Source organism: Trachypithecus francoisi, unplaced genomic scaffold (genome assembly GCF_009764315.1).
Source record: "Trachypithecus francoisi isolate TF-2019V2 unplaced genomic scaffold, Tfra_2.0 Lachesis_group17, whole genome shotgun sequence".
NCBI classification, from domain to species: domain Eukaryota; kingdom Metazoa; phylum Chordata; class Mammalia; order Primates; family Cercopithecidae; genus Trachypithecus; species Trachypithecus francoisi.
Window position 1 is genome coordinate 63932819 of NW_022681462.1, and position 25908 is coordinate 63958726.

At 38.6% G+C, this 25908-nt stretch overlaps 1 protein-coding gene and 1 non-coding gene across 2 annotated transcripts in view; one reads left to right on the forward strand and one right to left on the reverse strand.

The window, feature by feature from the left end:
- The window catches only part of LRPPRC (leucine rich pentatricopeptide repeat containing), a 121295-nt gene extending 95387 nt beyond the window's left edge, over window positions 1-25908 (forward strand). The window contains exons 31-38 of the mRNA XM_033175848.1: window positions 6913-7001; window positions 11463-11667; window positions 13372-13511; window positions 13639-13754; window positions 16243-16317; window positions 18295-18379; window positions 23495-23637; window positions 25008-25908. Coding sequence (XP_033031739.1) covers window positions 6913-7001; window positions 11463-11667; window positions 13372-13511; window positions 13639-13754; window positions 16243-16317; window positions 18295-18379; window positions 23495-23637; window positions 25008-25064 — 910 coding nt within the window. The 3' untranslated portion in view covers window positions 25065-25908. The remainder of the gene's footprint in view (window positions 1-6912; window positions 7002-11462; window positions 11668-13371; window positions 13512-13638; window positions 13755-16242; window positions 16318-18294; window positions 18380-23494; window positions 23638-25007) is intronic.
- On the reverse strand, window positions 20182-20288 carry LOC117063104. The gene has a single exon (XR_004428728.1). It is a non-coding gene; the product is annotated as a U6 spliceosomal RNA (small nuclear RNA).

Consider the following 25908-nt stretch of genomic DNA (forward strand, 5'->3'; position numbering starts at 1 on the left):
AAAAAAAAAAACCTTTACTGGCCATACACAATGTAGTACATTTTGCTTAATGTTCCATCACGATTCATTTAAGATATCCATGCACAGAAAAGTAATTTTATTATATTCTGTTTCTTGTTCAGCAACTAAATCCATTTACTTTTTGTGGGGGGAGTAGCCTGAGAAAACAAAGACACCATGGACTTTGAACTTAGACTAAGATTTGAATCTTACTTGAAAGTTCTGTGACCTTGGGAAAATTACCTGCCATCTCTGATCATTAGTTTTTCTTCTGTATGATGAGTGTATGATAATATTACTTAATACTAAAGATTTCTTCTAGGTGTTGAAGAAGGTAGCGTGAAGTAGAAAAAACATAGGTACTGAACTCATTTTATTTGTGTTTCCCCCTCCTTTCGTGTTTTTTGATTAAAAAGAAAAATAATCTGACTGGGCGAGGTGGCTCATGCCCGTAATCCCACAAGTTCGGGAGGCCGAGGTGGGTGGATCACCTGAGGTCAGGAGTTTGAGACCAGCCTGACCAACATGGTGAAACCCCGTGTCTACTAAAAATACAAAAATTAGCCGGGCATGGTGTCGTGTGCCTGTAATCCCAGCTACTCAAGAGGCTGAGGCAGGAGTATCACTTGAACCCAGGAAGTGGAGGTTGCAGTGAGCTGAGATTGCGCCACTGCACTCCAGCCTGGGTGACAAAGCGAGACCCTGTCTCAAAAAAGAGAAGAAGAAGAAAAGAAAAGGAATAATCTGAAAAAATTTTTAAGTCCACAACACTTTTAGAATATTAGAATCCTAAGGAGAAAATGGATGCCTGCCATCCTTTCACATCACAAGAAAACCTGGCAGTGTCCTAGTGTTGCTAAAGTTATGCATTATAGGCCGTATTTACTGTCTGTGTCTTAGTATTGAAAAACGTGTTCTATATGACTGTACTTGTCTGTGTGTGTGTGTGTGTGTGTGTGTGTGTGGTCTTGAATCATCATTTGTATGTCTTGATACAAGACAGTTGCAGTAGGACTGTCGGGTTTTCAATGTACTCTGTGTGTTTTCTCAATTCCTAATCAAATTATATGTATATCTCTAGAACACTCGATATACTCTTAATTAGTGACTTGGAAAATTTGACATTGAGCAGTATCCTGTTATCTGTAACCACTAGGTCAAGGGTGAGGATCATCTAAAATTACTTTCCTCAGAAAATTATGAAACTCGCCAAACCCTTTCCATGATAATGAAGGAGAGCCAGAAAAAAGAGAAACATTTTGTGTTGAGAATTAAGTATGACTAAGTGATGAGATAGAAGCAAAGACAGAAAACTTAAAAAAAATTAGATTTTGAGTTTGGTCATGAAGACCTCTGAAATACTTCCTAAAAGTACAGGTTTTAATTTTTTTTTTTTTCTTTTTCATTTTCATTGGGTTTGTTCTAGAACAGTGATCCTTATTCTGGTAGCATAAACAGATTCCTCACAGCTCACCACAAAGATTCTGATTCAGCCAATTTCGTGTGGGGTCTGAGAATGTACATTTTACTCCATACCCCAGGTGATTGAAGAATCATGTCTTAAACATTTTGATCGCATATGATTAATAACAAATTGTACTTGATATATCACATGTAACTATATTATAAAACATACTCAAAATAGAAAATCTTCGTAAGATGAAATTTTTAAAAAGAGATTTAAGCCCAGGCACGTTGGCTCATACCTGTAATCCCAGCATTTTGGGAGGCTAAGGCTGAAAGGATCACTTGAGGTCAGGAGTTCGAGACCAGCCTGGGCCAACATGGTAAAACCCTGTCTCTACTAAAAATATAAAAATTAGCCTGGTGTGGTGGTGGGCACCTGTAATCCGAGCCACTCGGGAAGCTGAGGCGGGAGAATCGCTTGAACCTGGGTGGCAGAGGTTGCAGTGAGCCCAAGATGGCGCCACTGCACTCCAGCCTAGGTGACAAGAGCAAGACTCTGTCTCAAAAAAAAAGGGAGAGAGAGATGTAAAGGTTTTCTTGCCTCACCCTAGAGTGTTCATACAGTGTGCATGCTGCTCATTGAAGACCACTGGTCTAAAATAGTTTCACTTTTCTCTTTTTTCTTTTCTTTTTTTTTTTTTTTTTGAGACGGAGTCTCGCTCTGTAGCCCGGGCTGGAGTGCAGTGGCCGGATCTCAGCTCACTGCAAGCTCCGCCTCCCGGGTTTACGCCATTCTCCTGCCTCAGCCTCCCGAGTAACTGGGACTACGGCGCCCGCCACATCGCCCTGCTAGTTTTTTTGTATTCTTTTAGTAGAGACGGGGTTTCACCGTGTTAGCCAGGATGGTCTCGATCTCCTGGCCTCGTGATCCACCCGTCTCGGCCTCCCAAAGTGCTGGGATTACAGGCTTGAGCCACCGCGCCCGGCTAGAGTAGTTTCAAAACGGCAGTTGCAGCCAATTAGTGGGTCATGACATCTATTAAGTGGGACAGAACCAACATTGTATTAATGAAATAGTATAGACTATTTCAAAGTACTTCTGTAGTAAAGATAATATTTCATGAAAAGTTGCTTTCAGTTATGCGTGTGTGTATGTATCTGTGGATTGGGTTGTCATGTAAAACATCATTTCTTACTATAGTCCTCCCATGGATCTTGATCTACCAAGGTTGAAACTGCCGACCTGGAAGATAGTTGTAAGCATGACCTCTATTTGCCTTAAATTTACAACCTGTGAAACATAGGTTTATCTTTTTTTTTTTTCCTTTTTGTTTAAGTTCTAGGGTACATGTGCATAACGTGCAGGTTTGTTACATATATATACATGCGCCATGTTGGTGTGCTGCACCCATTAACTTGTCATTTACATTAGGTATATCTCCTAATGCTATCCCTCCTCGCTCCCCACAATAGGACCCGGTGTGTGATGTTCCCCTTCCTTTGTTCAAGTGATCTCATTGTTCAATTCCCACCTATGAGTGAGAACATGCGGTGTTTGGTTTTCTGTTCTTGCGATAGTTTGCTGAGAATGATGGTTTTCAGCTGCATCCATGTCCCTACAAAGGACACGAACTCATCCTTTTTTATGGCTGCATAGTATTCCGTGGTGTATATGTGCCACATTTTCTTAATCCAGTCTGTCACTGATGGACATTTGGGTTGATTCCAAGTCTTTGCTATTGTGAATAGTGCCGCAGTAAACATACATGTGCATGTGTCTTTATAGCAGCATGACTTATAATCCTTAGGTATATCCCCAGTAGTGGGATGGCTGGGTCAAATGGTATTTCTAGTTCTAGATCCTTGAGGAATCACCACACTGTTTTCCACAGTGGTTGAGCTAGTTTACAGTCCCACCAACAGTGTAAGAGTGTTCCTGTTTCTCCACATCCTCTCCAGCACCTATTGTTTCCTGATTTTTTAATGATTGCCAAGGTTTATCTTCTTCCCTTCTTCTCTAGATCTTCATGAAGGCTTCATGAGGTATGATTGACATGTAAAAAGATATATATTTAATGTATCTATCTCAGTGAGTTAGAGGATAAGTGTACACCCTTGGAACCATTGCCCACTTCAAGGCCACAAACATATCCTTCCCCTTCCAGAGTTTCTTCCCACCTTCAATATTATTATTATTATTATTATTAATTGGGTTTTGTGTGTTAGAGAACATACTTGTGATCTTTCCTCTTAGCAATTTTCAGTATAAATACAGTATTGTTAGCTGTTGGCACTAAGCTGTATAGAGCTCCAGAACTTACTTATCTTCCATAACTGAAACTGTACTTTAACCATTGTCTCCTCATTTCCCCTCCTCCCAGTCCTTGGCATCCGCCATCATGCTCTGCTTCTTAGTTGGATATACAAGTGAGACTTTTCTTTTAGCTGTGTTATCTACCAGGGTTATTGGGAGTTGCCCTCCCCCGTGCATCTGTATGCACCCAAGAGAACCCAAGATCCAAAGCCTGAAGTCAGTCTGGGCTTTGGATGCATGTCCTCTGCCTTGAACCAATAAAATGTTATTTCTGACTATGTAGAATTGTTTCATGGCTTAAATTGTTGAGTACTTTAAAAAATAATGCTGGACTGGAAATTCAGAAGTGAAAGTTTAAGTTACTAATTATCCAACTATGTTACTTGAGGTATTTCAAGAGATATTTTGTGGGTTCAGTTCCTGTTTATTGCCAACTAGGTCCTCTCTTCCCATTCCCATTCTGTGTCAGTGATCAGAGTGAAAAACAACTGTTGCTTTTTTATAGGCAACTTTATTATAATATGGTGGCCAAATGAGCTACTGTAGCAAATGGCAGTACAGCTCTAGTATTATTTGGGCAGTCTTACTCTGGATCCATAGCTATCTGTTGTTACAGTTTTCTATGTAATGTCACTTGGTCAACCTTAAGAGCCATGGTTTTGGTGGAGCGTGGTGGCTCAGTGGCTGACGGCTATAATCCCAGCACTTTGGGAGATCAATTTATCTGTAGTAAATTCTTTTCAAGGGAGGGAAACCACTTAATTCAAAGAGCAGTAAGGGATATAAACTGTTGTTTTAAATCTCTGCTAACATTAAACCATATTCTTAGGGAATTTAGGAATCATGTAACAACAACCCTACTTTATCTTTTGAGAGTAGACCTTGATTTTCTCTTGTTCCTCTTGGCTTCCTGTATCATTCTGTTCGGAAGTAATGCTATGTCTGTCACTGATGATTTTTATTGAATTGGCCAGTTTTTGTTATCCTAAATAATATAATCACCAACTAATGTCCTTTGTGCATAAGCTCACTTCTCATGCCTGTATTTACATGTATTATACCATATTTACTTAAAAATGTTACCTAAAATCCATTAAAACCATAAGGCAACAAAACTCTTAAATTTGAAATGCTGTCATTTCAGAGCAATAAATTCTCTGAAATGTCCAATGTGAAAGTTTCCCTATAATACTGTCTTCTTTGGTTAAGATAGTTTAATTTTTGCAGTTGATTGTAAATTGAAAGAGGGGTACTCTTTTTCCCCTGTAATTTTTTTCCCTTCATTTTGACAGTTCTAAAAATAAAATTTCTGGAATTCTCTGCTATCCAGTTCAGTAACCACTAGTCCTTTGTAACTGCTTAAATTTAAATTAGTTAAAATATAATTAAGATTTCTGTTTCTTCATCAGAGTAGCCGTGTGGCTAGTGGCTAACCGTGTTGCACAATACCAGTGAAGAATATTCCCATCATCACAGGAAGTTTGATTTGACAGCTCTGGACTCAATTTTTTCCAGAAGGAAAGATCAAAATTAGGAGTCAAAAGTTAATGTCTTTTATTATATCGTATAAATGTTTCCAATGCAAAGATCTCTACCCGCAACTTTTTAAAATTTTTCTCTTTGTGCCACTTTGGAATCTGTTTTGGTTGTAATTGATCAGTTTCTACATATGTAGGATATATTATTATAGAATAAATCTGGGGTTTCTTCTTCCTGCTATTTATCTCCACTTTCATATTTGTAATGAGCAGGCAGCTTGAGACAGGAAGAGATTATTGAAAAAGAACGTTATAGGCTTTGAGGTTTTTGAAAGGTTTGTAGTTCATACTTAGTGTCAGTTAAAAGAGAAGTTGTGTTACCTTGTGGTTTTAATGGATTGTAGGTGAATATTTTTAAGTTAATACGGTATAATACATGTAATAATATGAGAAGTGAGCTTTTAATAGTGTCTAATTTTTATTTAATCATACTAAAGATTGAGAAAGTAAATCCTTTGTGCAATTCGTAGTCTCATGCATGAGTTGTTGACTTAAGAGCTTTGACAGATGGGACAAAGGAGAAAAGTCAAACTGAGCAATGGGTGCTTTGGTGGGATTAAGAGGATTGGTCAGAGGAATAAGAAAATCCTGTGTCCAGGGACTGTAGGGGTGGACCTTAGAGGCTGAAAGTGACTGAGAGGATGGGCATGTCGGAGTGTCTCTGGAGGATTTTCTTGGGATGAGAATAATTTAGCAGTGACCCCGCTTTCGTTGCAATCTGCCCAGCTTATATGTCCATGTTGGCAGGGCATGCTGTTGTTGGCAGCAAGGTCATCACTGAGCTCGATAAGGCAAATGGCAGCAATTGCTTTTGTTCCTTTTGACCTGTTTAGATTTTCTAATCCAGAGATGAACTCTGGGAGCATTAAGGATGCTGAAATGTCATCACAGGAGATGTGCAAACAGTGCAGCACACAGCAATCTCCAGCTAGGTTTTGGGGTTTCCTGTTGGTTTTTGTTGTTTCATTTTGCTTTTTTTAATCCTGTAGGCTTTATTTAAAAGTCAAGTGATTTTTTGCTCTTGAGTTTTAAAAGTTGGTGTTTCGTTTCAAACTTAAGGCTAGGGCAAGATGGTTGTGTGAAATTTTTAATTTTAAAGTACCAGTAGTTTGAGTTCTGTAGTATGTTCAGCTTCAAAAACTGTATGAATCTAGATGGCAGAAATTTGAAAATTAATTGACCAAATGATACAGTGTTAGTAATCTGCTTTAGTTTATATTTAAAATGTACAGTGCTGAAAATAAATCTTCATTTTTGTTTCTGGAAGAAGAGTTTTACATTTTATAATTACTGTGAATGTAGAAAAAAGAAGTATCCAGCTTAGGATACGGCAGAACAATGCGGGGCACGCAGTTATTTTAGTCATCTAATATGTCAGCATTCAAGAATCTGAACCGATTGTTTAAAAAAAATCTTGTACTTTGTTTCTTTTGTTGCTCATTTCCAACTTTGTCATCTGTCAGAATGCAAAAAAAAATTATCCTTCTATAACCATTGACAGGATAACACAAAAGCTGTCTCCAGGTCGATATTTTGCAGCAATATTTTTAACATACGAACAGTAGTTTTTATAATTTCACCTTGGTGCTCAACCATTTATTATCGTATCAGAAGCATGTCAGTAATTCCTTTCTAAATGTCTGCTTCTTTTAGCGCGGAGACCCACATCAAGGGCTTCACACTGAACGATGCTGCCAACAGCCTCCTCATCATAACGCAAGTTAGGCGGGATTATTTGAAAGGTATGTCACAATGCTTGACCTTTACGTCACATTAATGCCTCTGCAGATTTTTCTTGTAACGCCCTTCGAATACTTGGATAAAGGAGTCCATTTAGCAAATTACCTGCTTATCAAGAGCCTTTTGTGGTAGCTGAGAGACGTAAATTACTGTACATGCATTTATAATACAGCTTGAATATGAATGTACTTGTCATTTGACCACTTAGTCCAGTTTCCATTCCATTTAACACAAGATGGGTTTTCTTAAGATGAATCACAGCTCTTCAGACATGCAAAATTTGTGTTCCAGAACGAGAGAAAGTACAGGCTTTCAAGTGCGTTAAAATTCACAGCACAAGTCATTTTGCTTTGGAAATTAACATACTTTAGAGCATCTGAAACAATTCTCAGCAGTTGTTTCTTGCATATTGTGTTGGTTGTGTGTGAGATAGCAAATGAGTTAAATTGAGTGTTAAATGTGTGGGATTGTGTACCAAATGATTATAATATTGATTTTTAAAACTTAATCTAATACTTTTTAAATAGTTCATAACACCAACAGCAATAAAATACAGTGTTTGTTTGAAGTTTAGAGTTTTCAGATTAATGTTAAGAGAATGATACCTGAAAGATGTGGACATGACTTTGGGGAGGATTGGGGTGGGGGCCATTGGTTTGGTAGAGGCTGTTTAAGAGTTTTCAAGGGGATGAAATTGGATGTGGAGGTCTTATGAATGATCTCCCAAGGGGTACTATGATGAATCTCTTAAATTTAGGTAAGTAACTTTCCACTTTAAGATTTACATTTGAATTTGAGTGAATGCAGTGATACTGCAGTTTTGCCAATACAACAAAACCCACTTAGGAGATCTCTAAGGAAAGTTGAAAAAGCTCTGGAAGTGTAACCTCGTTGCTTCCTCTCTCTGTAATAATGGTATTATTCCTCATTGCATGTTTTGGTTTGGTTTTGTTTTAGGGTTTTGTTTTTGTTTTTTTGGTGTTTTTGGTTTTTTTTTTTGAGATAGGGTCTCATTCCGTTGCCCAGGCTAGAGTACAGTGGTGGGATGGCTCTGGCTCACTGCAACCTCCGCCTCCTGGATTCAAGCGATTCTCCCACCTCAGCCTCCTGAGTAGCTGGGATTACAGGCGCCTGCCACCATGCCCAGCTAATTTTTGTATTTTCAGTAGAGACGGGGTTTCACCATGTTGGCCAGGCTGGTCTCGAACTCCTGACTTCAAATGATTCTCCCGCCTTGGCCTCCCAAAGTGCTGGGATTACAGGCATGAGCCACCGTGCCTGTCCTGCATGTTTATCACATAATTTCACATCCTTGAGAGGAAGTTGTTGTTTTTTTTTTTTTTTTTTTTTTTTTTTTTTTTGAGACGGAGTCTCGCTCTGTCGCCCGGCTGGAGTGCAGTGGCCGGATCTCAGCTCACTGCAAGCTCCGCCTCCCGGTTCACGCCATTCTCCTGCCTCAGCCTCCCGAGTAGCTGGGACTACAGGCGCCCGCCTCGTCGCCCGGCTAGTTTTTTGTATTCTTAGTAGAGACGGGGTTTCACCGTATTAGCCAGGGTGGTCTCGATCTCCTGACCTTGTGATCCACCGTCTCGGCCTCCCAAAGTGCTGGGATTACAGGCTTGAGCCACCGCGCCCGGCTGGAAGTTGTTGTTTAATTGTGCAACTTTAATGTTGCTTATAATACCTAAATGTACTGGTCTTTAGCTGTCTTCCTAATTGATTAGTACTGAATATGTAAGTGAATGGAAAACACTTTTTGTGCCCAGATTTTTGTGGCTAGGCGCAGTGGCTCACACCTGTAATCCCAGCATTTTGGGAGGCCGTGGCAGGAGGATTGCTTGAGTCCAGGAGTTCAAGACCAGCCTGGGCAATGTAGCAAGACCTGGTCTCTACAAAAATTTTTTAAATAGCCAGGCATGGTGGTATGCGCCTGTAGTTCCAGCTACTTAGGAGGCAGAGGTGGGAGAATCGTTTAAGCCCAGGAGGTTGAGGCTGCCATGAGCCATGATGGTGCCACTGCACTCAGCCTGGGCAAGAGCGAACCCCCCTTCCCCCGGCCCCCCAAAAATGACTTTATGTCCGTTAGTATTTTATGTAACAAAATGATAAACAGTTTTAAAACAATGAAAAGTTAAACTTGCTCGCCATATAAATAAGCTCATTGTCATAAATAGCTTTTGTTTCTGTAGACATGGAGATAAGAACAAAACACTTTTCTAATTTCAGAGGTTCATTTTTCAGCTGAACCTGACCCAAATTTCTTCAGCTTGATTGGTACCCTTTATTTTTATGTTAGGTGCCCTGTGTAAGCTACAGGAAAGGACATGGTATAATTTATCATCTACTCTTCTGAGCTGTTCAGCTCAACTGGAGGTTGCCTGAGAGCAGGAGCCTTGAGCCCACTGTTGCTGCACTACCTCTTCCACCCCCACCCCACCCCCTTCCTGAGCATATCACCACAAACCTGTTGTTGGAGTAAAATGATCATCAGTGAGAACAGGAGTAGGGTTTGCACTTATTTTGCTCCATGGCTGATGAGAGCTCTTGATTTTTCAGAGTCCCCTTCCATTCTTCTGCCTTTCTCTCTTTTAGGTTTCTTTTTCTCAACCCCATCTAAAGTAGGAAGAAAAAGTAAAGCCAATTAAATTTTACCATTGGTGAATATTAATAGCTGATACGTGGCACTTGTACAGTGTAATCAGTATCACTAGTGAGTAATTGTGTAAATGTTGGAATTAGGTGACAGTGGGAAAGGACCTGGGGTGAGGGATGTGGATAGGTAACATTTTTGGTGTCCCTGAAGTCATTAACTGTACAGAAGGCAAGCCTTATATGAGAATAGGATTTAGGTCACAAGGTCCTGTGCTATCTTTGGACAGACGAGAATTGGTCTGTTCTCCCCACCCTTCTGCTGTCTCGTGCACACACGCACTCATAGATGGAAGCTCTGGGATCGTTGGAATCTTCGAGTGTTGTCTCAAAATATGACTTTATCTTGGGCAAACGAATCTCTGTGCCCAGGTGTCTCATCTGTAAAATTGGTACTTGTCTCGGAAGGTAGTTGTGAGAGTAGCTGTTTAAACTGCTGTGCCTGGTATGTAGCAAATGCTCAATAAGTTTGAGTTACAGTCGTCACCATCATTAATCTTAGTTTTGTTATTATTGTTTTAACGTACTGTGGGAAGATCCTCCCTAGCTGACAATATTCTTTGACCACCCATTAACAAAATTTTATCAAGCTTATTATAAATTATATTTTTAAAAATACTATAAAAACATTTTTTGTTTCCTGTATATGCATGTGTATTTTAAAATTTTTATTGACTATGCTTCTTAAACTGTTTTTCTTTTTTCCCATTTTAGAATGAGTGGTTTAGATTGTGTATTTCAAATAATTATAAATTGTTTATTCATTAATGAACACAATTCATCATGTCTTTCCGCTTTCCATGTATTTTTAGTAGACTTTAATTCATACCCTTTTCCCATTTTTCTGTAAAGCTAAGCTGTTCTTACTTGGAAAGCTGTTAGGAGAGTCTTAGTTTTGTCTAAGTTACATTACTTTAGTTGCTATAAAGCTATAAGTTTTCTTTGATAGTGGTAAGGGTAATTGTTATGCTATTCCTCAGTCTACCACTTTATTTCATATCATGATTTTGCTACAGTTTTATGAGTCAGTTAGGTAGAAGGCTATTCCATAGTTATTTACAATCAAGTACTTGAAAGTGTGATACTTCAAAAAAACATATAAACAAAACTCCATTGATTGTACAGATGTTGCTCAACTTACCCGATGGGGCTAAGTCCGGATAAACTCATCTTAAGTTGACAATGCATTAACTACCCCATAAACCCATCGTAAGTCAGGGACTGTCTGTATTCATGGAAATCAGTAGGCTTTATTTTTTTTTTAAATTTAGTGCAAGAAAATAATCACAGGGCATCTAATCATAAAATAAATTTGTTGGTGTGAAAGTTGAATGTTTCAGTTTGGAACATTGATCCTAGAGGGAGATACTGTTTTTGAGAAAGAACTGTTGGGATATTAAGTTTTAGTGATCATTTAATCTTTGAGTTAATAAAATCTGGACAAGTATGAACATGGATAGAAGTCACACATTTTTGGAAACTCTAATTTTTAGAAACTCTTATTTATATTCATTTGAACTTACCAACTTTAGTCACTAAATGTTATCCCTAAATGAAACTCATATTATCGGTAACATTTGTATTTTCTCTGTGCCTGAAAGAAGAAATTTCTCAGGCCTCAAATATCTTACGTAGTCAGGTAAATAATTTTGGGGGGTATGTCATGAAGTATTAATATTTTCTGTAATCTAAATTATTCATAGCTTTTTGTATATGGCCATTTGGTGTTCGTATTTACAGGCTGGTTTTCAGAATGCGTTAAACTCAGTACAGGTCATATAAGAAAAGCCCTGTCGCCTGCTCTTGTATTTTAGAGGCTCTAAGAACGCTGAAAACAGCATTGGATCAGCAGCAGACCCCTTCTAAGGTAGCAGTGACCCGCCTCATCCAGGCATTCGCCATGAAGGGTGATGTTGAAAACATAGAAGTAGTTCAGAAGATGGTAAATGGACTCGAAGACTCCCTTGGACTTTCAAAAATGGTTTTCATCAATAACATTGCTTTGGCACAAATAAAGAAGTGAGTATTTGCAAGCCTTCTTTCCCTTCATTGGCCACTAGAATGGGCATTACCTGAGATACCACCTTTTAAGAACTTTTAGACATGTGGAAACCATATCAACTGCAGAGGAAATGTTGATGTTAGTTGCTGATTAGGGAGTAATTATATGTTGAAAAATGTTTTTTCTTTACCTTAAATCTTAGAATAAACAGCATTTACCAAATTCATAAATCTTGCTCCACAGTTGATAACCTTTCTCATTCTTGTGTATATATGTCAGACCTCTTGTTGTTGAAACACTTTGTTCAGAAGTGAAAAATGATCTCATTTGTTAGTAATATTTGACAGGGATACTAGTAGAATATTGTGAAGCAGAGGGCCCTGCAAGCTTGTTAAAAATGTGCATTTTCGTATTCATATTCCTTACCCACCCTGTGAACACACCCCCGCCCCCCACAAACAAGGGAGGTATTTAGAGCTGATTTTCTTACCACTGTCCCTAAATTCCTTTTGAGAATTACCCCTGTAGAAGTAAATAAGGACTTGATTTTTAATAAGCCCCCTAGCGAAGTACTTTATGAAATTTGATACCCTTAATATGCTTTTAGAAAAAATGTTCTTTAGTAATCTTGCATACATTTAATGGGACATGATATTAAAATGTAATGTTTGTTTTTGTAGGGTTTTTTGTTTGTTCTTTCTTTGAGCAGAGAAACACTTGTGTTTTGTTTTGACCTTTTCAAACTATTTCCCCAAATATAACTTTCCTTTAATAAGAAAATGTGATTGTTTTAAATCAGAAGATTGAGGAGATTACTCATCTAAGAACTGGGTGAATTTTAAAGTTTTACCATATAACACAGTTTTATATGATTTGGAGAACATACTCACTATTAAGTAATTCTTTAAAACTTATAAGAAAAATATATTGTAACAGAGTATTCATTTTTAAAGAATTCTTATGTTTAATATAATAATTTCAACACAATATTGACTGATTGGATTTAGTATGCCATAACAGTAAGGTATGCATTATAGATTACCTTAACCAAAAAGATAGTCAGAGATAATTTTTACCATAACCATGTAACTGATTTTTTTCAAAGTGTGAAGATACTTTTTCCTGAGATTTTTAGTATAAATTGAGTATTTTCCAAATGTATCATACCTGACAAAAAGAAATGGAGGCGACTGTAAGTTAGAGACATGCATATATGCCTTTTGAAACATCATCAGTATCTTTAAGAACCCTGGGATGTTAAATACTGTTTTTATGCAGTAGTGACCAGTTGTGGATCATAAAGCCAAAATTATAGCATTTATACAAGTTTTCATTTTATATCCAAAGAGTAGAAAAAATTATATCCAAAGAGTGGCAAAAATATTTAAGATACAGAATTTTTTAAGTTATCTTCATGAATTCTCCTGTATATAGTTGTTTGATCTTGTCTGTAGAGCATTGTTAAAACCAACTATTTCAACTGCTGTGAAATAAGATAAGCAACCATGGTAGCATGAACCAGCTAGTGATTGTTTTTGCTACTTAAATGTGATTGGGTTTCAGTTGCATAGTGTTTTTCTTTGGTTAATTGTAAATGTATTTCATTTTTTTCCTCAAGTATTAGCATGAGTGGATGTAAAAGTAAGTTATTATACTAAACTGCCTGCAATATTAATATAAAAGCATATTTTAAAATAATTTATTTTGCTTTTTTCTAACAGCAATAACATAGATGTCGCAATAGAAAACATTGAAAATATGCTTACTTCAGAGAATCAAGTCATTGAACCCCAATTCTTCGGCTTGGCATACTTATTCAGAAAAGTCATAGAGGAGCAGTTGGAACCAGCAGTTGAAAAGAGTAAGTTAGTTGTTTATGCTAAAGAACACAAAAGCACATTTTCTCTCTAGTGAGACTAGACCAAATTTCTTTGGTAGGTGAGTTATACCACTGTTCTAATGATTTTTCTTACCTGTCATTTTTCCAGTAAGCATCATGGCAGAGAGATTGGCCAATCAGTTTGCAATTTATAAACCTGTCACTGATTTTTTCCTTCAACTTGTGGATGCAGGCAAGGTGGATGATGCCAGAGCTCTCCTACAGGTAATGACCCTCCACTCATGGAGCAGTGGGGCTCGAGGCTTGCAAGAAGTAAACTGAGAAATTACTAGACATAGGTGTGTGGTGGAATACTGGAAATTCAGTGTGGTGCGCAGCTAGCCTGTTTAAATTCAGTGTGAATCGAGGTTGCAGGACAAGGACTGGATGGTAGGTTTTAGGTTACTTGTTTTTAAAGATCCCAGATCAAACCAGAAATGTCCTTAGAATTAAGGTTGGGAAGGGAGCAAGGTGGGGAGTAGGTAGGGGGCAATGAGTTTTGCTGAAATAATTAAAGGCAAATGTTTCTGTGCAGATAGGTAATGCAAAACAACAATTTCTTTGATTTTCTACTTTAATTTCTCAAATGCTGTAGATACTGTGCATCACCATGGCAACACAGTTTGCAAACAAAAAGTAGGAAATGTTTGCTTTTCAAGTACAGCTTCTCACTTGAATACTCAAACACTCTCAGTGCCTTATTCAAGGTTTATTAAGAGTTGAATATGCTTTCTATTCACTTGTGCGTCACAGAACATTAAATGACAAATGCAGGTCTCTGTGGCCCGCACTCTCAGTTACATTAGCAATCTTCAGGGAAGGAGACAACTGCATTCATGCCATTTTAACAGCACTCAATATAAAGCTACACCAAGTGCCGACAGAGCAGTGGGTGATCGGAGCTGCCACTGGCAATGTACACAAACAGGCACCGCTGGGGAGCCCCTTCCCAGCAGGTGGCAGTCAAACAGTCACCGTGATCCCGCCAACGGCTGTGTTTGTGTAGACTCCCTGTGTCAAATTGAGGCCTGGGACCAATTTCTGATCGTAAATAGTATTATATTCCCTTACATATTTACCAGCTGCAAAAGATCTTTAGTGGATAGGGAAAGTAAAACTGTACCCATGTGCTTGACCTCCAGTTTTGATCCTTAAAGTTTATCTAGTTTGACAGTAGAATCCAAGCCATTTTTAAAAGGAATTCTTGAAAAACTGGGTCTCTGTTAACAGTTTTATAGAGGATGAATTAGCACTGCTTCTCAGACTCTTACTTTTGTTGCTGGAGAAGAGAAATTCCAGTTCACTGGGAACTTTCTTGCTTTGTTTGCTTGTTTACTTTTTTTCCCTTTGATTTTTTTTTTTTTTTTAATTTTAAGGGAAAGGCAGTTTATGATAGGGATTTCAGGACTTTTAAAATTGTTTTATTTTGCTATCTTCCGTGGAAAAAACAAAAAAGATACTCATGCTTTATCTTCATACGTACATATCTAAGTACCTACTAGGGGTATAATAAGTATATACATATCTAATTATACACATGATGGTATGCAATCAGTTTTAACACATCCTTTTGATAGTTCTTTAGAAAGTGGCACTTGGTACTTCATCTACCAGCTTGTTCTCTGCCATAATGAAGGTTTTTCTTGAAGAGCACGATTGACAGCTGCCTAGGTGGGAGGCAGCAGGGATGGTACCTACTCCCTCAGAAAGAACTGCATTATCTGCAGTGACCTCACCGAAGGGCTCTTGGTGATAGCTGAGTGTTGATGCCACAGCAGAGTCTTTTCATTTACCATCTCATCACTAGACTGGGGTTTCAGATGATAAACCCTTCACCCATCCTTTACCTACTTGTCAAACAGTAAGAGATTATTCTTGCCGTAGTGAAGAATACTTTATTCACAGATGTCAAAAACATCAGTGCATAATGTAAATGTTCTGTGTGTCCCCAAAAAGTTCTTTTTATACCATTAGTTTTAGTATTGACAGTGTTTTAAAGCTTTGAAAGAGCAGTGTTCTTTTAGAAACTTAAAAGAATGACATCTGTGATGAGTGTAAACTAAAATATTGTCTTGCTATATTTGATTTTACTATAGCATCTAAGATTGGATAGACACTTGATTTATCTGGTCTGTCATACAAACTTTTTTTTTTTTAGTTTAACTTTGGTCTCTTTCTCAAGCGCTGGCTGTCTGTTGCAATGAAAGCCTTTTATAAAATAGAGATTGAAATCAGTCCTTTTGTATGCATAAGTGTAGGTAATTATACTTTAAAGAGAACTTGCTTTGTACATTTTAATTTTTATAAAGAAACGAGCAGTTATCTCCCTGACACCTTATTAAATGTATAATTAACCTTATGATCCCTAGCTCACTTGTGAATGCTTGGCAGTATAATTGGAGAGGAATAGTGTTTCTTTTTTTCCTCTTTCTTTGCAGTCCTAAACCTTATTCTGTGGTTGTTGAAGCATTAGTTTAATTTTTCCCTTTTCTTTTTAAACAAACTTTATACTTGCAATGCCAAGGACAGCATTTAGCAAAGCTTGGCATAGCTTACACTTGTTTTCTTTTTTTCTTGCCTTAAAAAATAATAGTCGACTATTAGGCCTTCCTACACTACTGTATTATTGTGAACTTTCTTAATTGGAAATATTCAGTTTGATCCACTTGTTTATCAGAAACCTTCACTTACTGAATAATGTTTTAATTTTTAGAGATGTGGTGCAATTGCTGAACAAACCCCGATTTTGTTGCTGTTCTTCCTTAGAAATTCTGGGAAACAAGGAAAGGTACTCTGCTTTACTTGCTAACAAATCAACGATACTGCACGTGCCTTGCTCAGAAGTATTGAATTTAACATAAAAGCCATTGGTTCAGGATCTTATTTGAGAATACAGTAGAGATTCAAGACTTTTCTTGTCTTTACTTACCTACTTTTAGAGGATGTTAATAGAGTCAGTTTTGTCGTCTTTTAGCTGTAACTAGAAATGTAAAACAAGTTCATGCAGGAATTTTCCACTTACGTAGTTATGCATTGAGAGCTCCAAGAAAAGGCCCTTAAAAAATGCAAGATTAGGCTGGGCATGGTGGCTCATACCTGTAATCCCAGCACTTTGGGAGGCCGAGGTGGGTGGATCACTTGAGGTCAGGAGTTTGAGACCAGCCTGACCAACATGGCGAAACCTTATCTTTACTTAAAAAAAAAAAAAAGAAGGAAGATTAAAATTACATTGCTTAGGTCACCTTGGGACAGTTAACAATGCAGAAGCACTGCCAAGGGAAATGTATACTCCAGAGTGTCTTCCAGCACGTAGCTACTTTTGAGCATTTATCAGGTATAAACCATCAGGTAAATGAGCCACTTGGCTTTCAAATTGATATGGAGCCACAAATATTCTAAAATTTGTACAGTTACTTTTAAAAAAAAAAAACCGTAAAAGGGGTGGGTGAGTGTGTAACAGAACCAAGTCCTTTTGAAAAATTTTTTATTATTTAAAATTTCTGTGGATACATAGTAGGTATATTAAATTCTGTTGATGTTTAACAGTAAGTATAAAGTTGAATTTCTCTTAGATCTCATTTTACCTCTTGTACACCAGAAACTACATTTTTAGTTTATTTGGGTTCTTTATGAAGTTTCAAACCACATGCCAACTGTGATGCTTGTTTTATTTGAAACATTTAGGCTGTGTCCATTTTGGGAGAATTTCTACACACTTCCCCTAAATATACCTACACTTTTTAAAAATTTGCTTCATTTTGCATCTGTGACTCATATATTTATTTACTATAAACAACTTTTAGAAAGTATTTAATTGCCCTATCTTTCCTGTTAGAGGCTACATTTTTACATTTGTGATTAAAAAGTACAAGGAATCTGAAAAGCACTTGTCAGTCCACATGTGGGACTGTGCCAAGTATCTGTTGCCTTGTCCAGGAGATGGGACGGGAAATGCACAGCAATATATCTGCTTAGAACATTCCAACCAGGAGAGTTTAAAATAGAAGCAGCCCTGGGAGGATGCAGGTCCTGGTGTGGACTGAATAAACATGCTATAAAAAGGAGTTAGGATTTTTAACATGCCTGTTAACAGTGTTCCATTGTTTGACAGTAGAATAGTTAAGCCAGATTTTGCTCCTCTTGGTGAGATGGGAAGAAGGCATAAATGTTTATATGTCCGTCGTGGATTTATCCGGCGATGTTGGAGTAGGGTGGGAAATACTCAGATATTCATTAGGGCATAGCAGTTCTGTATTCACTTGCTACGGGAAATAAAACCATAGCTGAGTCTGCATATTCCCTGGAAGAAGTAAGTAAAAATTTCAGTGAGATCCTAGAAATGCTCTTTTTTTGTATATCAAGTGGGTAAAACTTCAGAATGTTTTAACTGAGTTCTTTACAATTTCATCAACCAGTTGTGGCACCTAAAGATAGGGTTATCTCTCTACCCTCGGGAATCTTATAGCTTCTTGGTATGGTATGGTCACCGCTTGACAAAAGAAGCAATGTTTATCATATTCCAGGAAAATATTCGTAGAAATGTAAGTGGAATTGCATTAACCTGTGAAAAATGCTGGTTTGTCTTAGCTGTAGATTATTGAGTCGATATCAAATGCTAATATACAAGGGACAATAGTCCATTAAATTGAATAGGCAGTTCTGTTATAATTATTGTGAAAAATTTTAATATAGGGTTGCTTTGTCAGTGTTCTAATTCACTGTTAATTTGAGGTTTTGGTAATATTACCTTTATTTAATTTCCTAGGCATCAACTCTGAAATCTCTGTTAGAATTGATTCCTGAATTAAACGAAAAGGAAGAAGCATATAGTTCCCTCATGAAAAGCTATGGTAATATAAGTTTAATTTGACTATATTATTGGATTATTTAAATGGCTTTATTATTTAAGTGACTATATTATGTAAATGACTTGTAGTATGGTCAACTAAGTCAGTCTGCAGCTCAAAGGCAGTAATCCTAAATATCAGATAATTATGATATAAATATCTCAGTGCTGGAATATGTTTTTAAACTGTATATTAAGAAAAATATGAAATTATGCATATAACTTTAACATTAAAAAGTATTACTGAACATCTTCCGAGCAGTCCAGGTATATTGAGTAGAATCCCAGGCTCCTGGAAAGACCTAGAAATCCTCTTGGACTTATATATCAGAAACTAGTTCAGTCTCCCCAAGGGCCTGCCACCTGAAACCAGCAGAAATTTGAGACTCACTTAACCGGCCTTCTTGCTCCTTCAGTACCCTCTCTGCTTGCCTGCTACTCCTTTGAAATGACAGACCCTTGATTAAAAAGTAGCCCAAGGTTTTTACGTCCCAGTTCAAATTCTGGTCTTTTAACCAGTTTGTTCCCTGATTGCCAGACAATCACATATGAAAGGAAACTAGTCTAAAGTTTCCTCAGTCATCAAAATAAATGTTAGCATTTCTCAATCACGATCACCTCTCCATCTGTTGCCCACTGATTTGCTCACTGGAGGCATGGGGTAAATAATTGCTTCATTGATTTTATCTATGGGAGGACAACAGACTCAGGTGTCAGAATTTAGTAAGTCAGTTCTCTTTTTCTATACTTCTAAGGAGAACATTCTGTATTTCAAAATAGAGATATAGTCATAAAATTTCTCAAATTTCCAGTAACTAAACACAGGCATACCTGGAAGATATGGTCCCAGACCACCACATTAAAGCAAATATATAATGAACAAAGTGAGTTACATGAATTTTTTGGTTTCCCAGTGCATATAAAAGTTACATTTACACGATAATGTAGTATATTAAGTGTGCAATAGCGTTGTGTTTTTTAAAAATACATAATTTTAAAATACTTTATTGCTAAAAATAGTTAATCATCTGAGCCTTCAGTGAGTCGTAATTTTGCTGGTAGAAGGTCTTGCCTCAATGTTGATGGCTGCTGAATGATCAGGGTGAATATTGCTGAAGGTTGAGGTGTCTTAAAATAAGACAGCAATAAAGTTTGCCACATCAGCTGACTTTTCCTTTCATGAAAGATTTCTCTGTACTATGCGATGTTGTTTGTTAGCATTTTATCTGCAGTTGAACGTCTTTTCAAAATTGGAGTCAGTCTTCTCAAACCATACAATTGCTTTATTAACTAAATGTATGCCATATTCTAAATCCTTTGTTGTCATCTAAACAGTATTCACAGCATCTTCACCAAGAGTAGATTCCTTCTCAAGAAACCACTGTTTGCTCATCCATAGGAAACAGCTTCTCATCATGTTAAGTTTGATCATGAAATTGCAGCAGTTCAGTCACATCTTCAGGCTCCACTTCTGCTTCTAGTTGTCTTGCTATTTCCACCACATCTGCAGTGATTTCCTCCACAGAGATCTTGAGATCCTCGAAGGGGTTCATCCACGAGGGTTGGAGTCAGCTTCTCCCAAACTCCTGTTAAAGATGCCATTAAGAACAAATGTTGAAGCCACTGCTCGCTTACCATGAAATGTAAGTGAGCACTGGCTTCAATATTTGTTCTTAATGGCATCTAGAATGGTGAACCCTTCCCAGAGGGTTTTCAGTTTACTTTGCCCAGATCCATCAGAAGAATCACTGTCTGTGTCAGCTATAGCCTTATGAAACATGTTTGTTTTTGTTTTAATTTTATTTTTAAAACATGGAATGCTTTACACATTTGCATGCCATCTTTGTGTGGGGGCCATGCTAATGTTCTCTGTATCATTCCAGTTTTAGTGCATGTGTTGCCGAAGTGAGCCCAAAATGTGTAAGACTTGAAAGTCTAGATTACTCCTTGATCTATGGGCTGCAGAATGGATGTTGTATTAGGACACCTGAGAACATTAATCTCCCTGTATATCTCCTTCAGAGCTCTTGGGTGACCAGGTGCATTATCACTGAGCAGTAATATTTTGAAAGGAATCTTTTTTTTCCTGAGCAGTAGGTCTCTACAGCAGGCTGGCTTTAAATACTCAGTAAACCATGTATAAACATCAGTGCTGTCCTCCAGCTTTGTTGTTTCATTTATAGAACACAGGCAGAATAAATTTAGCATAATTCTTAAGGGCCCTAGGATTTGGGAATGGTAAGTGAGCACTGGCTTCAACTGAAAGTCACCAGCTGCATTAGCCATTGAAAATAGAGTCAGCCTGTCCTGTGAAGCCAGCATTGGCTTTTCCTCTCTAGCTATGAAAGTCTTAGATGACATCTTCTAATATGACTGTTTTATCTACATTGAGTATCTGTCGTTCGTTGTAGCTGCCTTCATCAGTGGTCTTAGCTAGATTTTCTGGATAACCTGCTATAGCTTCTGCATCAGCATTTGCTGCTTCACCTTGGACTTTTATGTCATAGAAGATGGCTTCTCTCCTTAAACCTCAAGAACCAGCCTCTGCTAGCTTCAGACTTTCCTTTTATAACTTCTTCACCTCTCTCAGCCTTCATAGAATTGAAGAGTGTTAGGGTCTTGCACTGGATTAGGTTTTGGCTTTTAAGGGAATGTTGAGGCTGGTTTGATCTTTTTTTTTTTTTTTTTTTTGAGACGGAGTCTCGCTCTGTCGCCCAGGCTGGAGTGCAGTGGCTGGATCTCAGCTCACTGCAAGCTTCGCCTCCTGGGTTTACGCCATTCTCCCGCCTCAGCCTCCCGAGTAGCTGGGACTACAGGCGCCTGCCGCCACGCCCGGCTAGTTTTTTGTGTTTTTTTAGTAGAGACGGGGTTTCACAGTATTAGCCAGGATGGTCTCGATCTCCTGACCTCGTGATCCGCCCGCCTCGGCCTCCCAAAGTGCTGGGATTACAGGCTTGAGCCACCGCGCCCGGCTTGATCTTATATCCAGACCAATAAAACTTTCTCCATGTCAGCAGTAAGGCTGTGTCAGTTTCTTATCATTTGTGTGTTCAGTGGAGTAGCACTTTTAATTTCCTTCAAGGACTTTTCCCTTGCATTCACAACTGGCTGTTCCACGCAAGAAGCCTTACTTTCAGCCTATCTCGACTTTTGACATGCCTTCCTCAGTAAGCTAAGCTTAATCATTTCTCACTTTTGATTTAAAATGAGAGATGTGTGACTCTTCCTTTCACTTGAACACTTACAAGCTATTATAGAGTTTTTAGTTGGCCTAATTTCAATATTGTGTCTCAGAGAATAGGGAGGCCTGAGGAGAGGAAGACGGGAGAACTGCTAATCAACATCGCAGTCAGAACACATTTCTCAAGTTTGCCGTCTTCCGTGTGCATGGTTCATAGCATCCCCCCAAACAATTACAATAGCAACATCAAAGATCACTGGTCACAGATCACCATAACAGATATAACAATAAGTTTGAAATATTCCAAGAATTACCAGAATGTGACACAGAGACACAAAGTAAGCACATACTGTTGGAAAAATGATAGATGGCATTGATAGACTTGCTCAAGGCAGGGTTACCACAAACCTTCAATTTGTAAATAACGCAACATCTGTAAAGTACATTAAAGCCAAGGTATGCCTGTAATGTGAAATCGTGTCAAACGCCTAAAACTGTATGTGTTACTATTAAATTAGGTAATCCATCTTGGGAGGAAGGTAGAAAATGAAGAAGTAAAGAAAGGCAAGATGCTGGAATTTTCAGAGCAGCTTCCTAGAAGATAGAGCTGGAGCCCTTGATAGTAGTAGGGAAAGGGTTCAGCTCCTTAGGGAGGGGAATAAAGGATTTACACAAGAAGTTGACTTCATGGAAACAGCAAGGATGTGTTCCAGATCCTCTAAGAGCTGACGAGTCATTCACCCTCATTCCACTTTGGGAGACTCTGATTGCTGAACTTCTCATATCCACCTTAGGGGTTCCCCTGGTGCTGCTAGAGTTGCGATTGACAATATCAGAGTCAGCGTAGGGCAGGGGTTTATTTGGTGGTTAGATGCTAACAATCTAATGCAAAATTAAAGAGTTGAATTACCAGCAGTAATTGTTAGCAGAGCCCTTACGATCTCGATGGTAAACTAAAAAATTTCCACAAGTCAGCCACAAGTAAGTAGACAGTCAGCCAAATTTGGCTCCTAAGCTATTTCATCATTCACTTAAGTGAAACTAGTGTAACTTGTTAATGTCTTCTTATAGGTTTTTTTTTGTGGTTTTTTTTTTTTTTTTTTGAGACGAAGTCTCGCTCTATCGCCCAGGCTGGAGTGCAGTGGCCCAATCTCGGCTCACTGCAAGCTCCGCCTCCCAGGTTCACACCATTCTCCTGCCTCAGCCTCGCAAGTAACTGGGACCACAGGCGCCCGCCACCATGCCCAGCTAATTTTTTGTATTTTTAGTAGAGACAGGGTTTCACCGTGTTAGCCAGGATGGTCTCTATCTCCTGATCTCGTGATCCGCCCACCTTGGCCTCCCAAAGTGCTGGGATTAGAGGCGTGAGCCACTGCGCCCGGCCTATAGGTTTTTTTTGTGTGTATCATTGTAGCTAACTATATTCTCCATATTTATTTCACAATCGAAAGATGAAAAGCTTTTTTGGTGTTGAGCTGATGATCTTGATGTAGATTTCTCCATAATTGACATGTCCCTCTCCACAAGAGTTCCTGGATTATCTTGATTTCAAAGTGGTTTTAAGCCAAAGGGGATTGAATGATGTGTGTGTTTTATTTTATAACTGAGGACTTCAGTTTGTGGTCACTTGAACTATCATAGGTCTTCAAAATAATGTAATAACCTAAGTGAATGGTACCATTAATATTATTCTAAAGGCCTTTAAATGTAGCCATATTTGTTATTTTCTTCTCCTTCAAAGTGAGTGATGCTGAATGAGGGATGTAGAGAAGTGAGGGAAATGGTAGATTCTGAGTGTGGCTTCTTACTGAAGGTTGTTAAGTGTTCATTTGCCATGGGATGAAGGGATCCAGCCATCCCTGAGTGGCTAAGTGTTTTGGTGAAAAGAGTTAGATAGGTTGTCTTTATCTCTGATTAATATAGTTATTTCTTTGTCAGTCTCAAATAAAGATGTCACATCTGCTAAAGCACTGTATGAACATTTGACTGCAAAGAATGCAAAATTGAATGATCTGTTTCTCAAGCGTTATGCAGTTTTGCTGAAGAATGCTGGAGAGTCTGTCCCTTTCACTGAACCCCCTGTGAGTATTTCTTAATTAAAGGGAAAAATACCTCTACAGATTTATGTACGCTTCATAACAATGTATAAGAAAATAAGTTGAAGACTTAATTACATGAGGATTAGATCTCTGTGAAGAACCCTCAGGGGATGGCTTGAGGAACTGAACAGCGTGCCTTGGCTGCAGCAGTGGGAGAACATAGCTCTCTGGGGCCACAGTTAAAATACAAGGTCTGTCTCAGACCTTCAGCTATAGGCATGGATTTACCAAATGTCCTTGGGGCAGTTCTATCATTTCAACTTGAAATAGGATTTAATGGCCTGTAGTTCAACAGCCAAGCATGTTATGTCACTGGTAATTACTTGTTCATTTACATAAGTTGGTTTTTATTTCTTCATGTAGGAAAGTTTTTGTGTTTTTTTGGAGACGGAGTCTTGCTCTGTCGCCCAGGCTGGAGTGCAATGGCACGGTCTCGGCTCACTGCAAGCTCCGCCTCCTGGGTTCAAGCGATTCTCCTGCCTCAGCCTCGCGAGTAGCTGGGATTACAGGGGCCCGCCACCATGCCTGGCAAATTTTTGTGTTTTTAGTAGAGATGGGGTTTCACCATGTTGACCATGCTGGTCTTGAACTGCTGACCTCGTGATCCACCCACCTCGGCCTCCCAAAGTGCTGGGATTACAGGCGTGAGCCGCCGCACCTGGCCTGTTTTTTTTTTTTTTTTTTTTTGAGACGGAGTCTCGCTCTGTCACCCAGGCTGGAGTGCAGTGGCCAGATCTCAGCTCACTGCAAGCTCCGCCTCCCAGGTTCACGCCATTCTCCTGCCTCAGCCTCCCGAGGAGCTGGGAATACAGGCGCCACCACCTCGCCCGGCTAGTTTTTTGTATTTTTAGTAGAGATGGGGTTTCACCGTGTTAGCCAGGATGGTCTCGATCTCCTGACCTCGTGATCCGCCCGTCTCGGCCTCCCAAAGTGCTGGGATTACAGGCTTGAGCCACTGTGCCCGGCCGCCTGTTTTCTTTAATAAGAGAAATCACATATGCACAATTCCTTTTTGTTGCATCATTGAACTGAAAGTCACTACACCACGTTTATTTCTAACACTTCAGCCTTCCATACCCAGGTGTAAATACCTCCATATGTGCACATACACACATGCTTGCACATACACACGTACCCTAACTCCTACTGCTAACTTTGACTCTGAACCCAAGGCCCTTGAACTTGTGATTGAATGAAACAAGAAGGAGTGCTGAAGCTTGAGGGCAGCATCTTCCGTGGGCCTGGCCATCTTAGCTACCCGTTGGTAGTGTTTATGATTTTTAAAGTTTTGTACCATCACCTCTTGCTGGTAGCTTTATCTCTAACTTTCCCTCTTTTTTTCTCCTTAACAGGAAAGCTTTGAATTTTATGTACAGCAGCTAAAAGAATCGAGGGAAAATTCTTCCTGAAATAAGCAGGCGATACTTTGTTTTGTATATATTTGTGATTCTGTGTCTACATGTTATTTTGAAGTGTATTTGAAGGGAAAAATAAATGAAAATTTTCTTTGTGTGACACAATGTTCAAAGTCTTATTGACCATAACTGTGCGCTTGGTTATTGGACATTTTTGGAGTTTTTTTTCTCTGGCAGAAATTGATAGCATTTTCCTCAGTGCTGCTGCTGTGGGAAGCCATACTTTTTCAAGATTCTTCCCCTAATTGGCTCTTTGGTTTCCCTGCTCTGTTTCATTTATTTCATTAAAATGTTATTCCTTTATTTAAGAGTCGCTTATTAGTCTGCTATTTCTCTGAAAAATTTTAGAGCTAAGTATAGTGATTGTGAACTTTCTATTGCATAATATTCTGCAATATAACAATTCCTTACATGTGTGAAGTCCTGCATAACTTTCAAATTTCATTAAATGTTGGCACTAGGAGTCATCAGATCTAGCCTTCATCATTTTCCAGTGAGAAGCAGAGACCCAAAGGGCCTGTCACTTGTGCTTGGTCAGGGGGCTGTCTGTCATGCCTGGAGGCTCTTCGGCATACTTCCCCCTCTTTCCCTTCTGCCACCATGGCTTCCAAGCACCTCTGATCATGGAATGTCTCTGAAATTGAGTCTTGGTCATGACTTATCCCAAAGTAGAGCGATGTGTTTCCTCTCATTTTAGTTTCAGGACTTTGTCAGCACAAGCTCTGTCCTAGGCTTGTTACTTTATACTCATATCCTGAAAAGATGTGGTTTCATCTATGAAGGGGCAAAATATTGGTTTGTATTTAATTTTTTTAAATAAAAGTTATCCCTATATTGA